The sequence below is a fragment of the Lithobates pipiens genome, unplaced genomic scaffold, assembly GCF_037356315.1.
Source record: "Lithobates pipiens isolate NorthernLeopardFrog02 unplaced genomic scaffold, aLitPip1_a1.2 Scaffold_1, whole genome shotgun sequence".
NCBI classification, from domain to species: domain Eukaryota; kingdom Metazoa; phylum Chordata; class Amphibia; order Anura; family Ranidae; genus Lithobates; species Lithobates pipiens.
Window position 1 is genome coordinate 178,707,903 of NW_027507685.1, and position 17,994 is coordinate 178,725,896.

The 17,994-nt window shown below is 41.8% G+C and overlaps 1 protein-coding gene across 1 annotated transcript in view; it reads right to left on the reverse strand.

Moving 5' to 3' along the window:
- The window catches only part of DHX16 (DEAH-box helicase 16), a 74,617-nt gene that overhangs the window by 12,952 nt on the left and 43,671 nt on the right, over positions 1 to 17,994 (reverse strand). The window contains exons 12-17 of the mRNA XM_077478952.1: positions 16,345 to 16,443; positions 10,482 to 10,634; positions 10,243 to 10,383; positions 6,926 to 7,088; positions 6,100 to 6,218; positions 461 to 528 (exon numbers count right to left, since the gene is read on the reverse strand). Coding sequence (XP_077335078.1) covers positions 461 to 528; positions 6,100 to 6,218; positions 6,926 to 7,088; positions 10,243 to 10,383; positions 10,482 to 10,634; positions 16,345 to 16,443 — 743 coding nt within the window. The remainder of the gene's footprint in view (positions 1 to 460; positions 529 to 6,099; positions 6,219 to 6,925; positions 7,089 to 10,242; positions 10,384 to 10,481; positions 10,635 to 16,344; positions 16,444 to 17,994) is intronic.

The window sequence follows — 17,994 nt, forward strand, 5'->3', positions numbered from 1 at the left end:
GACACAGCCAAAGTAAATAAGCCCTTAAAAACTGCATTCATTAATTTCCTTGTCATTGTACAAATTTATTTTTGTTCGGAAAATGTAGATTACTTTTTAATCAATTTCTACCTACAGATCATGCCTACTGAGTATCTCAACCTCCTTTTCTATGTGCCGGCTTGTAAATATTTGTATACAAAGACATGCAGGAGGCAGAAAAGGTTGGATATTTTGGTAAATCCACTTTGTGGTGCATTGTAGGAGCATGCAGGTAACAACGCTGCTCCCTCATGGAGACTCTAGAAAGGCAGAGTTGTCACCGTGTTACAGAAGTGGCTGAGGCACGGAGTAAAACTGATGTCAATAAAATAAAACAAACCAGAAGAACGAATGCCAGTACAGCAATTAATATAACCCAAGGTAGGATGCGTCTGTTTTAAATATTTAGGTGCTGCAGAAACCAGTACAAATGACTTACTTCTCAGAAGCCAGAATCATCTTGGATAACATGGGATCCACTGGGAGCTCAGCCATTCTTCTTCCCAGCTGCAAGGATAAACAGAAGAGAGAACATAAGCAGAACTTCATGAAATCACAGGGTTTGTATATAAAAGGGTGTCAAGAAAGGCAACAGAAAATCTCTATAGGATGATATAGCCCAAGTGCACATGCACAGGTCTTGGTTAACACTGTTGTGAAGTTCAGCAGCAATCAGGGGTCAATGTTCACTGTAAAACACATTTGTAATATTTTCAGGGTTTTCTCTCTTTCTTTTACAATCACACCTGACATAAGCAGGATAACAAAAAATTGCAAAATGAACTAAAACCCACTGGCTAAGCACCATTAACAGGTTTCTTACACAAGTGTAAAAATACAATTAGAGAAAATGCCAACAACTCGGGGTGAGGAATCTGATTTCTGTTAGAAAACAATGATTTAGCGATTGTCTGATTTGAAAATAAAGACTTCTATGAAAAGCAGTAAGCCAATCACACAGGCAAGAAATAAGACTTCTGGGGGAATTCTATACACCAGTGATGTACAGATTGTCTCCATGAAATTGAAAGGTACCATTAACCACTTGCCTAACAAGCCAATTCTGACATTTCTCTCCTACATGTAAAAATCATAATTTTTTTTTGCTAGAAAATTACATACAGTAAAGTTAGCCCAATGTTTTTGCATAATATGAAAGATGAAATCACGCAGAGTAAATAGATACCCAACATGTCACACTTCAAAATTGCACATGCTCGTGGAATGGCGCCAAACTTCGCTACTTAAAAATCCCCATAGGCGACACTTTAACATTTTTTACTGGTTACATGTTTTGAGTTACAGAGGAGGTCTAGGACCAAAATTATTGCTCTCAATCTAACGTTTGCGGCAATACCTCACATGTGTGGTTTGAACACCGGTTTAATATGTGGGTGGGACTTACGTATGTATTTGTTTCTGCGTGCAAGCTCACGGGGACAGGGGTGCTTTAAAAAAAAAAAAAAATTTTATTGTTAATTTTACTTTGTTCGTTTTAGCTTGACACTTTTTTTCCCCCCAAAAATGTTTTTGATCACTTTTATTCCTATTACAAGGAATGCAAACATCCCTTGTAATAGGAATATGGAATGGCAGGTCCTCTTTACAGTGAGATACGGGGTCAATAAGACCCCACATCTCACCTCTAGGCTGGGAAGCCTGAAATAAAAAATGTTTAAAAAAACGATCACCACTTCCCAGACAGTTTTTTTTTTAACACAGAGGCCGGGCGTGACATCATAACATTGCGCCCAGCCTCTGAACGATCATAGAGACTCTATTCTGAACATCCGAGGGGCGGCGGATCCTGTGTCGATCGTAGCGGTGAGTCGGTAGAAGCATCGGAGTGCGGCGCAAGGGGGGGGGGGCGCCCCCTCTTCCCTCCCATAAGAACGATCAAGCGGTGGAATAGCCGCTATGATCATTCTTACGGTGCACAGAATCACCGGCTCTAAAAGACGATATGTAGCTATAGGCATCATTCAGATATCCCCACTCAAAGCCTAGGACATAATTTGTTGTACGGTGGGCAGGAAGCAGTTAAAGAGGCACCGGATCATTCATTTCAACAATCTTCCCAAAAAATAGGATCTTTTCATCATACTTACCTGTACAATCCTTTTCTTTGAATACATCATGGGACACAGAGTTAGGCTACTATTACAAACTGGGTTATATGCCATCTCTAGGTGAATGGACACTGGTAGACAAAGTTTTAGACAGGAAGTCCGCCCCTATATAACCCCTCCCATACAGGAAGTACTTCAGTTTTGTAGCAAGAACTACATCCTCAAAAAGAGGGGAGGGACCTCTGTGTCCTGAGATGGATTCAAAGAAAAGGCTTTTACAGGCAAGTATGATGAAAAAAATCCCATTTTATATTTATCATACACCACGGGACATAGAGTTAGGCTATTTATTCATTACCTACCGGGACGTCTCAGAACAATAGTCTTGAGAGGAGAGACACACCCTGCTAAACAAAAATAGTCATCAGACTTTAAACGGCAGCCTGTAGTACACTACAGCCAAAAGCCGAATCTTCAGCTGCTCTAACATCTACCTGATAAAATCTTGTGAATGTATGCACTGAAGACCAGGTAGCAGCCTTACAAATCTGAGCCACAGATACCTGATGGCGAAAAGCCAAGGAGGTGTCAACACCCCTGGTAGAATGAGCTCTCACCCTGAAGGGAGGAGCCTTATGTTTCAGACCATAGGGCTGAATGACAAACTGACAGATCCATCTGGCAATTGAAGCTCTGGAAGCTGCATGCCTCTTCTTGGGTCCTTCTGGTAAAACAAAAAAGGAGTCTGACCCTCGGAACTCCGCAGATCTAGACAAATAAACTCCGACGTCCAAGGAATGCAGTCGCCTCTCTTCCGCCAAATGGGGCTGAGAGAAAAAGGAAAGCAAAACAACGCCCTGATTTAAATGAAAGGCCGACACCACCTTTGGCAAGAAGGATGGAACCTTGTCATGGTGAAGAAATGGGCATTGTTCCCCTACATTAAAGGGCCAATTCTGACACCCTTCTAGCAGAGGTGATGGCCATCTGGAAGGCTAGCTTGTGTGACAGCAAGTCTAATGGAATTTCCTTGATAGGCTCAAATGGTTGTTTCTGTAACTCAGACAGCACCAAATTAAGTCCAAAGGACACATGGGTGACCATTTAATGGGAGGAAGCAAACGAGTTGACCCCTGTATAAAGGTTTCGGACCAGCGAATGGGAGGCTAAAGGCCTTTGGAAGAATGCTGACAGGGCCGAAATCTGACCTCTGATTGTATTCAAAGCCAATCTGATTTCCACAGCCTATTGTAGAAATTAGAATTCTCCCAATCATGTATTTCCGAGGAAGCCATTTTCTGGATTCACACCAAGCAATACAAGTCTTCCAGACCTTATGATTGATCTTCCTAGTGACTACTTTCCTAGCATTCACTAGGGTACACACCACTGGTCCCAAGATGCCACAATCCTTCAGCACCCTGGCTTCAATAGCCATGCCGTCAAATTTAGAGACTGTAGATTGAGGTGGAATATAGGACCCCCGAGACAGTAGATCAGGGTGGCTCGGAAGCGTCCATGGCCCGTCTATTGCCAATCTCACAATCTCCGGGAACCAGGGCTATCTGGTGCCACCAGAATGACTAAAACCCCCTCTCCCCAAATCCTTTGCAACAAATACGGAAGGAGAGGGACCGGGGGGGGGGGGCATAAACTAGGGAGTACTGGCTCCATGGAACTACCAGAGCATCTGCTCTGATTGCCAGGGGATCCCTTGTTTGGGACACAAACTGATACAGCTTGTTGTTGAACCTGGATGCCAATAGATTGATATCTGGCCATTCCCAACGCTGGCAAATATCCTGAAACACCCTTGGGTGTAGGGACCATTCCCTGGGGAAGATCTGCTGGTAGCTATGATAATCTGCCTTCCCGTTCTCTACCCCTGGGATATGGACCGCCACTAGAACCATCCCGTGATAGAATGGGCACATGTCCCTCTGCCCAGGCTAGTATGTGGTTCACCTCCTTCCGAGCTGAACGACTCCTGGTACCGCCCTGGTGGTTTGTATAAGCCAATGCAGTGACATTGTTGGACTGATCCCCAATAGGGCAGTCCTGAAGCTCCACTGTCCAGGACCGTAGGGGGCTAGACATACTTCCCGCTACTCCAGGATGTTGATGGGTAGGCTCTGTTCTGCCCTTGACCTTTTGATCTTCCTGGGCTGCACATAAAATACAGTAATAATGATAGCTGATGAGCAGAAAAGGTCAGGCAGATCAGAAGTTATCACTGGTATAGATATAATGTACCTATTTGAGTAATAAAACTTAAATAAAAAAAAAAAAAAATTATAAAAGTAGAAGGCAATATAAAACTAGTGCAATATTTGACACTTTTTTTAAAAAACACTAAGGATAGCTGATGAGAAGTTCCTCCTGCGGCTCTCAGCGGGTAGATAAAGACGCCAGTCCCATTCACTAGGACAGGTCACCAGCGGCCCCAGGCATCCCTACAGACAGGCTTGTCTGTGTCTGCCGGCATGACTGCTGTGCTTGCACGGCATCCCCAATGTTCCTCCAGACACTCCCGGGTCACAAGTTGTACACCCCTATTCCAGAACTTACACGCAGGTCAAAAGTTCCTTTAGCTCAATCATACACCACAGGACACAGGCAACATATGCATACACTAGGGGACGTCCCCAAACAATTACAAAAAATAGTGGGCAACAACTAGGCAAATGGTGCAAACCACAACAGGGGTAAAAAAAAAAAAAAAAAAAAAAAAAAAAAAAAAAAAGGTTTAGAGTGCTACTGCAAGAATTTTGTGGTCAAAAGCTGCATACACAGAAGAAAGGACATCCACTTGGTAAAACTTTGACAAAGTATGAATAAAAGGCAAGCTGGTGGTGGGGCTGTAGAAGCTTGGTGCCGAAAAACCCAGAAAAGCCCTACAGATCTTGAAAAGTTGTGAGAGAGCACAGGAGGTGTTTTTTGCTTAAGAGCGTAGGCTTCCGCAATCAAGTTCTCTATGCATTATTCAATGATGGTATTTGAAGCGAGGTGCCCCTTGCGAAGACCCAAGTTAAGAACAAACAGGGAATCCGTTGGTCTGGTGAGAGCATTATCGTTAAGGTATACTCTAACGGCTATGACTACATCCAGGTAATGAAGAAACCATTCTTTCAGATGCTTAGTAGCAGGGCAAAAGGATGGCAGTGAAGTATGAGAAAAGGTTCTTTACAGGGACGCTAGTTTAGAAATTTGTCTGACAGATGCAATGGCTACCAAAAAGGCTACTATGCTTGCAAGAAAATCCAGGTGTGGTTTCTATAAGACAGAGAATCAGGGTGCAAAGGGAACCTGATACAAGAAACACCTTGAATATAGAGGTTAAGTGTGAAGTGTGAAGCCAGAGGCCTTTGAAAAAGGATGACTAAAACTAAGTAGTGGTGCACCGAAATTTCGCCTGCCGAAAATTATGGGCCGAAAACTGTGTTTTTGTCATTCTGGTGCCCAGTTTTTAAAAGGCACCCAAGCTCCCACATCCCCCCTGGTGCCACAGCGCCGGAAGGAAGTTCACCTCTCCCTCCTTGCAATCTTCTGGGACACGTCACAGAAGATTGCCGGCCATGCACAGCGCGGCTCACATGTGCACAGAGCACACCCGGCTGTGAAGCCACAGCCGGGCACCCACAGTTAGAATGCCGGCGCCACGGAAAGGAGGGAGGAAGAGGAGCAAGGCTTTTTGGGCCCGCAAAGCCTCACCATGGGACAGGTGAGTGTCTGATTATAAAAAGTCAGCACCTACACTTTTTGTAACTGCTGACTTTTAAATGGGTGGAACTCCGCTTTAAAGACTCACCCCCAAACTGCTAATTGGACAATGAAGGAGTTGCAGCACATAGATATGTTTACAATGACAGCACTGAGCAAAGCATGAGAGCCCTGACTGCCCAAGAATCCAGACTCTCCTTTTCCAAGCAGGAAGCGAATATAAAGACAGACTTGGGCACAGAAATTTTTCCTATACATAAAACCCATAAACCATTGTTTCCATTCTAACCTTAGTGAGCTCGCCCAGGTGGTTAAGGGCCCCCAAGGCATACAGCTGCTCCAGAGCCAGAACCAGAGTCTCATGAGGAGGAGGATCCATGAAGTCAAAGTGAATGAGATCATTGATACCTAGAGATGATACAGAATGATGGTCAGCTGCAAGAGATCAAATCAAAAGGAAAGGCTACACACAAAAGTTGAGAGACCAGAGGTATAAATCTGGGGGCACATGTTACAACCTGTCCAATCTAAGCAGGTCACATATGCTATAATCTCATTGTACAAACTAAGAACTGTGGAGAATGGGAGGTATGGCGACACTGGTAAGAAAGAGATTAGAATTGTTATAAACATAAAAAAAAGAACCCACTGCACAAGGCACGTTATAACCGTGACCAAATGTGTAGGCGTCATTTTCAGCATTGATCTGTGCTAGCCCAGAATGTTTGTCGAGGGCAGCTACGTTTCATGTCTATACAATGTTTTTAACATTTCTTGAACAATTTTTTGATACTTGTATGTCATTTGTATTACTACATTGTTAATAATAAATATCTATATTTCTACTACACATTTGGTCTGTCATTCAAAATCCCGAGGGGTTATACTGTGCCTTGTGCACCAAGTTCTTTTTTTTCTGTTTCTACAGTGGATTGGACTGACCAAATGAAATTGCATGGATTGCCAATCCCTATGATATTATTATTAGAATTGTTATAGGTTACTTTAGGTTTCTAATTATCTATCAAGCATCAACCACCTCTTTTCACCTTCATAGCGCTATTATACCTTTTCCATATGACACTAGAATGGTACCACTCCTAAGCTCAGCTCACCTAAGCTCTTCAGCAACAACACCACATTCCCCAGGTTAGTCCTCTGAATTTCTGGCACTGTTGTATCTTCCATCTCATGTTTGTATGCCCAGGCTGTATACAGCCGGAAACATTTCCCTGCAGCCACACGACCAGCTCTTCCTGCTCTCTGATTGGCGGAAGCCTGAAAAAGAAAGACCATACTTCTGTGTTTGGATTGAAGAACAAAAGTTAAGTAACACTATGGGCATATCAATAATTCTCTATATGATGCAGTCTGTCAAACGAGTTAAATGCAGTAGTTTGTTTTTCTGAGTCACCCTTAGAACATAGGGATTGATTTACTAAAGCTGGGGAGTGCAAAATCTGGCGCAGCTCTGCATAGAAATCATCAGGTAACCAATCAGCTTCCAGTTTTTTAGTTTTTTTTAATCAAAGCTTAATTGAACAATAGAAAGCTATATACTGCTCAGGTGTAGTTACTCACAAAAGATCACACAGGTGCCAACCCCGGCTCACCACCATGTAAGACCAAAGAGAAAATGAAAAAGTAGGCGTATGACTATATATAGTTAATGCGTTTCACAAATAAAACAAAGTATTACGCACTGTGTGAAACATGTAAACTGTACGTCAAGTCCCTGTGCCATTTGTCCCATCTTGGAGGAATAAAAGACGTTTATTGGATGGTATCAGCATTGTGCGGCCACTTTTTTCACTTTCTCTTTGATCTTTTAATTGAAGATAGAAGTTAAATAGAAGTTAATTGGCTTCCATGCACAGCTGCACCAATTTTTTCACTTTCCAGTTTTAGTAAATCAAACCCATAGTCTTATTACTGGTTGGTCCTGTCAGTTGATCCATTTTCTTTTTCTACTCATTTAATAGGCCAGCCTGTCCAGTTGACAGTCATATGGATTGCTGCTGCTGCGACTGCTTGGAAACAAAAAAAAAAAAAAAAAAAGGCTTGCTGCTGTAACTTCTGGAGTTAGGGATCAATTTGTTAGTCTCTGATTTAGATACACACCAAGTTCTCGAGGGCTAAGAGCGGTCAGTCCAATGTGCAAGTATAAGACCCTAGTAAACTAGACAATAACCCAGCGCAGCTGCCTAACCACTGGAAAATGGAAGACTAGCAACAAAACACAAAAAAGCAGTGCTCCGTGGGTAAAGTCATAAGTCATGTAAAGTACATCTGAACTGGTAGATAGGTGGAAAATAGTTTATTGCACTAAGAAGATGAACAATCCCTGCACAGTTCTGTATAGGACTGTGGGATCTAAAAACAAATGCAGCAAACAGTCATACAGTATAAATTTTCAAAGTAAAGAAAGGTTTAAAAAAGCAAAACGGTACCACACAGTAAAACTGGGCAGGAGGAAGGTAGAATAATCCAGATGGCTTGCTGGTAAGATGTAAAAAAAAATGAACTACCTGAACCACATAGGGAACAGTGACAGCCCGGTCGAGAGGGGATGATAAATAGCCCAATGGCAGCACCAAGCTCCATGGGTCTTGCCAGTTGGAAAACTGCACCTGCTAAACGATACTCTGCTGGCTGCTAATGAGGAGCTGGGGCTGATCATAGGGCATGGCTGTGCCAAGTTGCCAGATGTAAACGGCGTAATCCAAAATGGAATGGTGGAACTGGGGGAGCAGAACAAAGCCACGAGATCTGGGTCACTGGTGACGTCAAAAAGCTGCATCCTGATGTGAAGGGTTGGAAGCCTCGTTTTAGGGTGGTGAACCGCAAGCATTGGTTGCTGTGACTGACATGTTGCGCATGCATGCGCTTTCTCAAAGTCAAAGCCCCAGCTCCTCATCAGCAGTCAGCAGAGTGTCATCTCGCAGGTGCAGTTTTACAACTTGCAGACCCACGGAGCTTGGTCTCCTGTGTGCTGCCATCAGGCTGTTTACCATCTCCTCTCCACTGGGCTGTCAACGTTCCCCATGTGGTTCAGGTAGTTCATTTTTTACATCTTACCAGCAAGCCACCTGGATTATTCTACCTTCTTCCTACCCAGTTTTACGGTGTGGTACCATTTTGCTTTTTTAAAATAGCATTTTAAACATTTCTTTACTTTGATGCTTTATGCTGTATGACTATTTGCTGCATTTGTTTTTACATCCCACAGTTCTATACAGGACTGTGTAGGGATTGTTCACCTTCTTAGTGCAATAAACTATTTTCCATCCATCTACCAGTTCAGATGTACTTTACATGACTTACGACTTCACCCACAGAGCGCTGCTTTTTTGTGTTTTGTCTCTTATTTAGAGGCCATTTAAAATGATATGTCCATCTACAACTAAGCTGAACAAACACAGTTGTCACCATATTAGAGGAAGTAACAAAATAAGGGATAATCTTCAGGTAGGAAGAACAAGTAATACAAATATGTTAAAAATGTTTATGCAACAGACCCCCACCAGGCTTTAAAAGAAAATAAAAAAAACTGAGCTTTATCCCTTAAGTTTTTTCTTTTTTGATTTGCCGCTGCAGTACCCTTCATTCCTGCCTAGGTGAGAATTACTTTTCATTGTCCTCTGTTGCCTTTTCAAATATTCCAGGAGGCATTACTTCCCCCATTCATAGAACACAGGGAAGTAAACAGAGGTGGCGCCAGACCCTATATATACAAAGACAGAGAGCGTCTATTTACATCTTGTTCTATATGTATGAAAGTGATGCCATTTGGAATATAAGATATCAATATCTCAGGGGCCATTATCCTTCCTTCATTAATAGAATGATATGTAAACAGACACAGTACCAGATCTTTGTCTGCACATACGTAAGATCTGGCGCTGCATCACTGGAGAACCAGCTGCGAAAAGCAGGATCAAACAGCCAGCTCCCTGTGATGCAAAAAGAAGGATGGCAGCGTGGGCCAGGATCTTTAGAAAAGTGGTACCAGAGAAGTGGAAAACACAGGTTATGTTGGACTTATATTATTACAGCATAACAAAGCACTAAAGGTAATTGGGCAAAGAGACAGAAATTTGCAATGGGGGGGTAAAGTTTTTCTTTAAATACTGCTCATAGCAACCAATCAGGCTGCCTGGCTCTGTACTGCACACTGTGGCCCTCACGGTCACAACAGGATACAGCAGAGATGTTCAATGCTAAAGATACGCCAGTAGGCTTAACTCCTCATGACAATGAAAATTGCTGGTTTGGGCAGCGTGAGGGCAAGTATTCTTTCCTTTGCCAAAAGCCATATTTTTTGCTTTTTTTAAAATGGAGACAAAGTCTCAATAGATGTTTAGTTAGCTATATGGTTTGATCCATGACAGCCACCTTTTACAGCAGCTGTGAGAGAACTGCAATTTGTCACCTTAGAGCAGGGAGTAACAATAAGGGATTCCATTCCTGAACGTGCATTGTAGCTTTTTTGCTTGCAAAATCCTGGATCGATGACATAAATTATCCCATCTATGGTCAGCGAGGTCTCTGCAATGTTGGTAGCTACAACGACCTTTGAGAGGGAAGAGGGGAAAAAAAAAAAAAAAGTAAAACGTTTACTTTCCTAACAGTCTTTCCTCCATTTTGTTCCACTTTTCTAATATACACTACCTTTCTGGCTCCAGGTGGGGTGGGATCGAAGATCTTGGCCTGCATGTCTGATGGTAAGTTGGCATATATTGGTAGAACAAGCATCTCTGCTATCTTTGAGCCAAGCCGGCGACACCGTTCCTGTAACATCTCAACACACGCCTCAATTTCTTCCTGACGAAAAACAGCAGTAAAATACTAAAAGGTAAAAATTTAATGAGTATACTGAATAGCTGCTTACACAGCTAATTGTTTTCCCCCCTAGTAGTTGGTGGAACCAGAAATTAATTACAGCTCATTCACACCAAGACCATGTTTTCTATATGCTTTTTTGCACTGCACTGGTGCATTACATAAAAATACCACATGCCTACATTATTACACCGCGCAGTGCCTTATGCAAGATTTGCTGGTTTTTATATAGTGTTTTACAGGCCAACTTTTGTGACAATAAAATAATTTTGCACCAACCAAGTTTTCTTTGTCTTTTCTGGGGAGTGCCTATACAGGCTGCCATCCAGTACTTCATACATCCAGTATGTAAACGCATATTGATCTCTATAAGGCATTAAAAGGTCCTATATGTCCATGAGTTTCCATCTACAGTCAGGTCCATAAATATTGGGACATCGACACAATTCTAAACTTTTTGGCTCTATACACCAACACAATGGATTTGTAAATGAAACGAACAAGATGTACTTTAACTGCAGACTTTCAGCTTTAATTTGAGGGTATTTACATTCAAATCAGATGAACAGTGTAGGAATTACAACAGTTTGTATATGTGCCTTCCACTTTTTAAGGGACCAAAAGTAATGGGACAGATTAACAATCATCCATCAAACTTTCACTTTTTAATACTTGGTTGCAAATCCTTTGCAGTAAATTACAGCCTGAAGTCTGGAATGCATAGACATCACCAAACACTGGGTTTCATCCCTGGTGATGCTCTGCCAGGCCTCTACTGCAACTGTCTTCAGTTCCTGCTTGTTCTTGGGGCATTTTCCCTTCTGGTTTGTCTTCAGCAAGTGAAATGCATGCTCAATCAGATTCAGGTCAGGTGATTGACTTGGCCATTGCATAGCATTCCACTTCTTTCTCTTAAAAAACTCTTTGATTGCTTTCGCAGTATGCTTCGGGTCATTGTCCATCTGCACTGTGAATTGCCATCCAATGAGTTCTAAAGCATTTTCCTGAATATGAGCAGATAATATTGCCCGAAACACTTCAGAATTCATCCTGCTGCTTTTGTCAACAGTCGCATCATCAAAAAATACAAGAGAACCAGTTTCATTGGCAGCCATACACGCCCACGCCATGACACTACCGCCACCATGCTTCACTGATGAGGTGGTATGCTTTAGATCATGAGCAGTTCCTTTCCTTCTCCATACTCTTCTCTTCCCATCACTCTGGTACGAGCTGATCTTGGTCTCATCTGTCTATAGGATGTTCCAGAACTGTGAAGGCTTTTTTAGATGTTGTTTGGCAAACTCTAATCTGGCCTTCCTGTTTTTGAGGCTCACCAATGGTTTACATCTTGTGGTGAACCCTCTGTATTCACTCTGGTGAAGTCTTCTCTTGATTGTGGACTTTGACACACATACACCTACCTCCTGGAGAGTGTTCTTGATCTGGCCAACTGTTGTGAAGGGTGTTTTCTTCACCAGGGAAAGAATTCTCTGGTCAGCCTACCACAGTTGTTTTCCGTGGTCTTCCAGGTCTTTTGGTGTTGCGGAGCTCATCGTTGAGTTCTTTCTTTTTAAGGATGTTCCAAACAGTTGATTTGGCCACGCGTAATGTTTTTGCTATCTCTCTGGGTTTGTTTTGTTTTTTTCAGCCTAGTGATGGCTTTCTTCACTGATAGTGACAGTTCTTTGGATCTCATATTGAGAGTTGACAGCAACAGATTCCAAATGCAAATAGCACACTTGAAATGAATGCTGGACCTTGTATCTGCTCCTTGTAAATGGGATAATGAGGGAATAACACACACCTGGCCATGGAACAGCTCAGCAGCCAATTGTCCCATTACTTTTGGTCCCTTAAAAAGTAGGAGGCACATATGCAAACTTTTGTAATTCCTACACCATTCACCTGCTTTGGATGTAAATACCTTCAAATTAAAGCTGAAAGTATGCAGTTAAAGTACATCTTGTTTGTTTCATTTCAAAACCATTGTGTTGGTGTATGGAGCCAAAAAGATTAAAATTGTGTCACTGTCCCAATATTTATGGACCTGACTGTATATTCCCTGGTAATGGCAGTGTCTTCTTTTTTTATTAAACCAAAAACCATGACACATAGTAGACCACATCTTTTGTGTGGACTAACTTCTAGCGCTGCAATCTTCTATATATTAACTTAAAGCAGTGTTCCACTGGCAATTTTTTACTTTTTAGAGTCAGCAGCTACAAACACTGTAGCTGCTGACTTTTAATGACACTTACCTATCCAGGGAGCCCACGATGTCGGCCCCCCGAGGCCGTTACAGCCATCCGATCAGGTGCAGATGTCGCCATTCTAACTAAGGGAAACAGGCAGTGGAGCCTTGCGGCTTCACTGCCCAGTTCCTACTGCGCATGCGCGAGTCGCATGGCACTTTGTGAGCTGTCTTCTGGGGCACACACACAGGTACTAGAAGACAGTGGGGGGGGGACAAAAAGGATATGGCGTCCTGCGCCGTGGACCAGTTGTATCGGAAGTACGTCGTCTTTCCTTTAAGTAAAGTGGGTAAGTCAAAAGTGGATGGAACTCCGCTTTAAGGACTACATACTGTATATCAATTCTGTTACAAAAATTGACTATACTAGCATTTGCTATTAGGTGTTTTACTACAGTAAAATACCTGTTGATCCTGCCAGAAATCAAGTCACTTCCTGTGGTAATCTGACAACACATTGCCTCTGCGACACTGAAATCTCAAGCAATCTTGTCAGCCCTGCCCGGGTTCTCCCCTGCAGGGCTACAGTTCACCTCGGGAGAGACCTGGGCAGAGTACATAAAGCACTGCCTAGAATTTTAGTGCAGCAGAGATTTTTGATAGATTTGATAGATCAACGGGTATTTTTATGTAGCATTTTAAGGAGAAAACTATGGGAAATGTGCAAATACTGCAAAGATTTACGGCATACTTTTTTTTTTTTTCCTAGGCCTACTTTTACTAAGGACTATGACAGTTACACAAAATGACAAAATAACTGGAGCACCCACAGAAAGTCCACACAAACATGGGGAGAAAAAACTCCATAACCCCATTAGACCGTGTTTTTTCTTGAAGGTTTCCTTTCTCAGCTACCTAAAAAAAAAAAAAAAAGGCGGTCTTACCTTCATTTTTTTCTCTTTAATTATCAATTTTCTATCCAATCCATTTGCTAATTTTCTTCTTTTTAAGATTTATATATATTATATACTGACCTTTGTAGTCTTTTTTTTATCCATGCGTATCATATATAGAGGTCGACCGATATGGGTTTTTCTCTGGCCGATGCCGATATTTAGAAATCATGGCGACCGATGGCCAATATATGATGCCGATTTTTTTGGGCCGATATGTTAGGCCGATTTTTTTTTTTTTTAATCCCCCTTCATCTCATAAAACAGACACCTTTCCCACTGGGGTGTTTTTTTAGGCGCTTTTGGGCTAAAAATAGCATTTGGAGTGGTGTATACCGCTCCTCCACCACTCCTGCCCATTGATATTAATGGGCACCACTGCCGAAGCACTTCTTCGGCCGCTAGCTGGATTATATGCGCCCCACTAGCAGCCGAATAGCACCGCTAAAATGATGGTAAAGCGCTGCTAAAACTAGCAGCATTTTACCATCAACGCCTGCCCGCTCCATTGTGAAAGCAGCCTATAAAATAAAAACAGGTAGTCAAAACTTTTGGATGAAAAAAAAAATGGGCTAACTTTACTGTTTTTTAGTTTTTTTTAAAAAATCATTTAGTGTATTCTTTTTCCCAAAAAAAATGCATTTGAAAGACCTCTGCGCAAATGCCGTGTGACATAAAATATTGCAACAACCGCTATTTTATTCTCTAGGGTCTCTGCTAAAAAAATATATATAATTTTTTGGGTGTCTAAGTGATTTTCTGGCAGAAAATACAGGATTATTACTTGTAAGCAACAAGTGTCAGAAAAGATTTATAGTCTTTAAATGGTTGAACTGAGAACTTCTACACACAGAGACACATTCATTCAAGTGTAAACATTGTATCTTTTTGTTCTTTTCTTGGCAGACTGCCCAGAGAGGAAACAAGTCCCTTCTATGAAGACTCAGGCAACTTACACTGACTTTACAGAAGTCATTTCCAAGTCGCGCTGTAGTTCTAAATCGGCCTATTTATCAGATCAATCGGCCGATGACGATTAATAAAAAAACGGCAAATATCGGCCCGCCAATATATCGGTCGACCTCTAATCATATACATGTAAACTACTCTGATCCAGTATAAATGCATTTATATATATTTTCTGTTTTAGCAATAGACCTATATAACAAAGGCTGATTGCACGTTCTTTAGGTTTAGCTTTGTATACTAGCCCTGAAGAAGGGGGACAATTCCCATGAAATGCATTGGCTCATTTTGTACATTAATTTTCAATAAACGATTGTTATCCTCTCATCAAGTGTGGCAATACTCTGGACACCGGGTGCTCCTTTCTCCCATTCAAATAACAAAATATAAAAGTAATACAAGCATATAAAAGGAAGCAAATCACTAGAGCCTGCTATGTCAAGGGCAAAAAGGTAAAGAATAGGAGAAACCGACTGGATTGGCAAATCTTAAAACAAATAAGGTTCTATACATAAAAGCAAAAACTCTAGGGATGATAACTCATCACCATCACCAAATTCTTCACTCTTATTATCAATTCAGTGTCTTTGACCATCTTGATTGGCAAGTCCAGAATGAAATTACTGCTGTGCATGAGAGTTAATTTCTCTTGACACTAATGTGCGCCAAGAATATACTCCGAGCTGCTCCTGAGTTCGCAGTGTAAATTCAGAAGAAGGCAAGACACTTAATAAAAATACAGTAGTCTCTTCTGCAACAAAAGCCTTCCTGCCAGCACTATTAAAGTGATATTAAAAAGGCAGACGTTATAAACTTTATGTATATTTTCTTTTAATAGCAAACATGTTATACTTAACTGCTCTGTGCAATGGTTTTGCACAGAGTAGCCCAATCTGCCTTTTCTCAGGCCCCCCTCCGGCGTCCTGGTCCCTCCCTCCTGCAGAGTGCCCCCATAGCAAGCAACTTGCTATGGGGGGCACTGGGCACCTGTTCTGTGTGTCCATTCACACATGGAGCGTGGCTTGGCCACGCCCCCGCTCTCTCCTCATTGTCTCAGCCAATAAAGGAAGAGGCCCGGAAGAGCTGCTTCTCTCGTGCACATTGCTGGACCGAGATGGGGGGGCTGCTGTACACAGAAGGTTTTGAAGGTTTAGAATGCATGAAGTTAAAAAAAACCTTGAGCCTTTACGATCATTTCAATTTTAAAACTATATTTCCACTATAAAGTAATCCATACACAAGGGAAATACTGCGGCTGCTGTTGCAGACTTCTGCAAACCCTAGATACCTGGCTGTCATGCTGAGCCACCGGAGTCAATACTGTGACCTAAAATAAGTAGGAAGATTAGGATTTTTGACTTTCCTGATCTGTGTACTTTGGGTCAGAAGAATTAGACAATACTGAAGATGGAGAGTCAGCATAAAAGCTAGAAATTTCTGAATATCATCACTGGTAGCCCTTGAATTTTTATTTTTTTTAAGGAAATGTTTACTTCCTTTAGAAACACCTTTAAGGCTTTAAGTCAGCATAATAGTTATACCAGCTGTAACACTCACCACAGTGAAAATAAGTACCTACCTGTCCTGTCAAGAACACCAATATGTCTCCAAATGGCTGCGTAACATGAATCTGTAGAACGGACACAACACATGCCTCTAGGTAATCAGCTTCAGGGGCCTGCAGAATAGAGTTATTTTTGAAAATCAGCATATTTAGCACTGTTCTGACACTTCTACAAATTGCCAAAACCTGAAACCAGCACATACAGTACTGTGCGAGTCTTAGGCAGGTGTGAAAAAATTCTGCAAGATAAGAATGCTTTCAGAAATAGAAGTGTTAGTTTATTTTTAGCAATTGACAAAATGGAAAATAAATGAACAGAAGAGAAATCAAAATTTGATGTGACCACCCTCTGCTTTCAAAACAGCATCAATTCTTCTAGGTTCACCTGCACACAATTTTTGAAGGAACTCGGCAGGTAGATTGTTGCAAACATCTTGGAGAACTAACCACAGATCTTCTGTGGATGCAGGCTGCCTCATATCCTTCTGTCTCTCTATGTAATTCCAGACAGACTCCATATTGAGATCAGGACTCTGTGGGGCCAAACCATCTCTTCCAGGATTCCTTGTTCTTCTTTACACTGAAGATATTTCTTGACCTCTTGCTAACCGCCCAACGGCAGAATAGCCTCTCCAAGCATTACGCTTTGAAGCATGATTGTAATCCAGAGGGCACCACATTCCTCGGTATTGATACATTTTGTGGACACTGGAGGGGTAGGAACATGGTGAGGGAATTTTCACATTTAGAAAAAAGTGGATCTAACAAGCCCAGACTTACACCCCATTCAGTATGAATATCGAATGGGATATTAATGCATTTATTAATAATGGGCAGAATTCATGGATTAAGGAGTTTTCCTGGGTTTATGACGGAATTCTTTGATCTATGTGTTCTCCATTGCTGATTATCAAAATACTATTTCTGTTTGAATTTGTTTTTTATTTTTTTTTTCAAATTTTTCATGTTGGGGATATAATTTATTAAAACTCCAGCTAGGTTTTTGATATGTTAGTTTTTTATATATTTGTCGTTTTATTGTTTAGATGCATAATGTTGTATTACCACAAGAGGTCACTGCTCCTCAAGTCCACGCGTACTCACAATCCCTCCTCCCATTAGAACACTTACACCATTTAATTCTAAAGAATATTTATGAATTATTCTGGCTGTTTTATTTTTTAATTTCTTACTTTTAGTTTGAGGTTTAAATTGGTGTTCCACAAAAAAAAGTCATTAATGTGCTTGGGAAAAAAAATAATAATCTGGAAAGTTTTTTTTTATTTTTTTTTATTTTTTTTTTTACTCACCTTTTTTTCCCCTGTTGCTATTTGGTCCCTCAAAATCTGCCTCCTCCAGTGCCTGGGCTCCTGACGTCACTTCCCTCGGTGCAGGAAGAGAGATCGCATCTTCCCCCTCCCTCTGTCAATCATCTGGGACACGTGATAGGTCCCAGATGATTGCGATGCCAGTCACGGCGCGCAGCTCGCGCATGCACAGTGGGTGCCCGACTGTGAAGCCACAGCCGGGGGCGCCCACAGTGAAAATGCCGGCGCCGCCGAGCGGAGGGGCAGACGAACGGGGCTTTGATCCCTCGCATTACTGGACCCTGGGACAGGTAAGTGTCCGATTATCAAAAGTCAGCAGCTGCAGTATTTGTAGCTG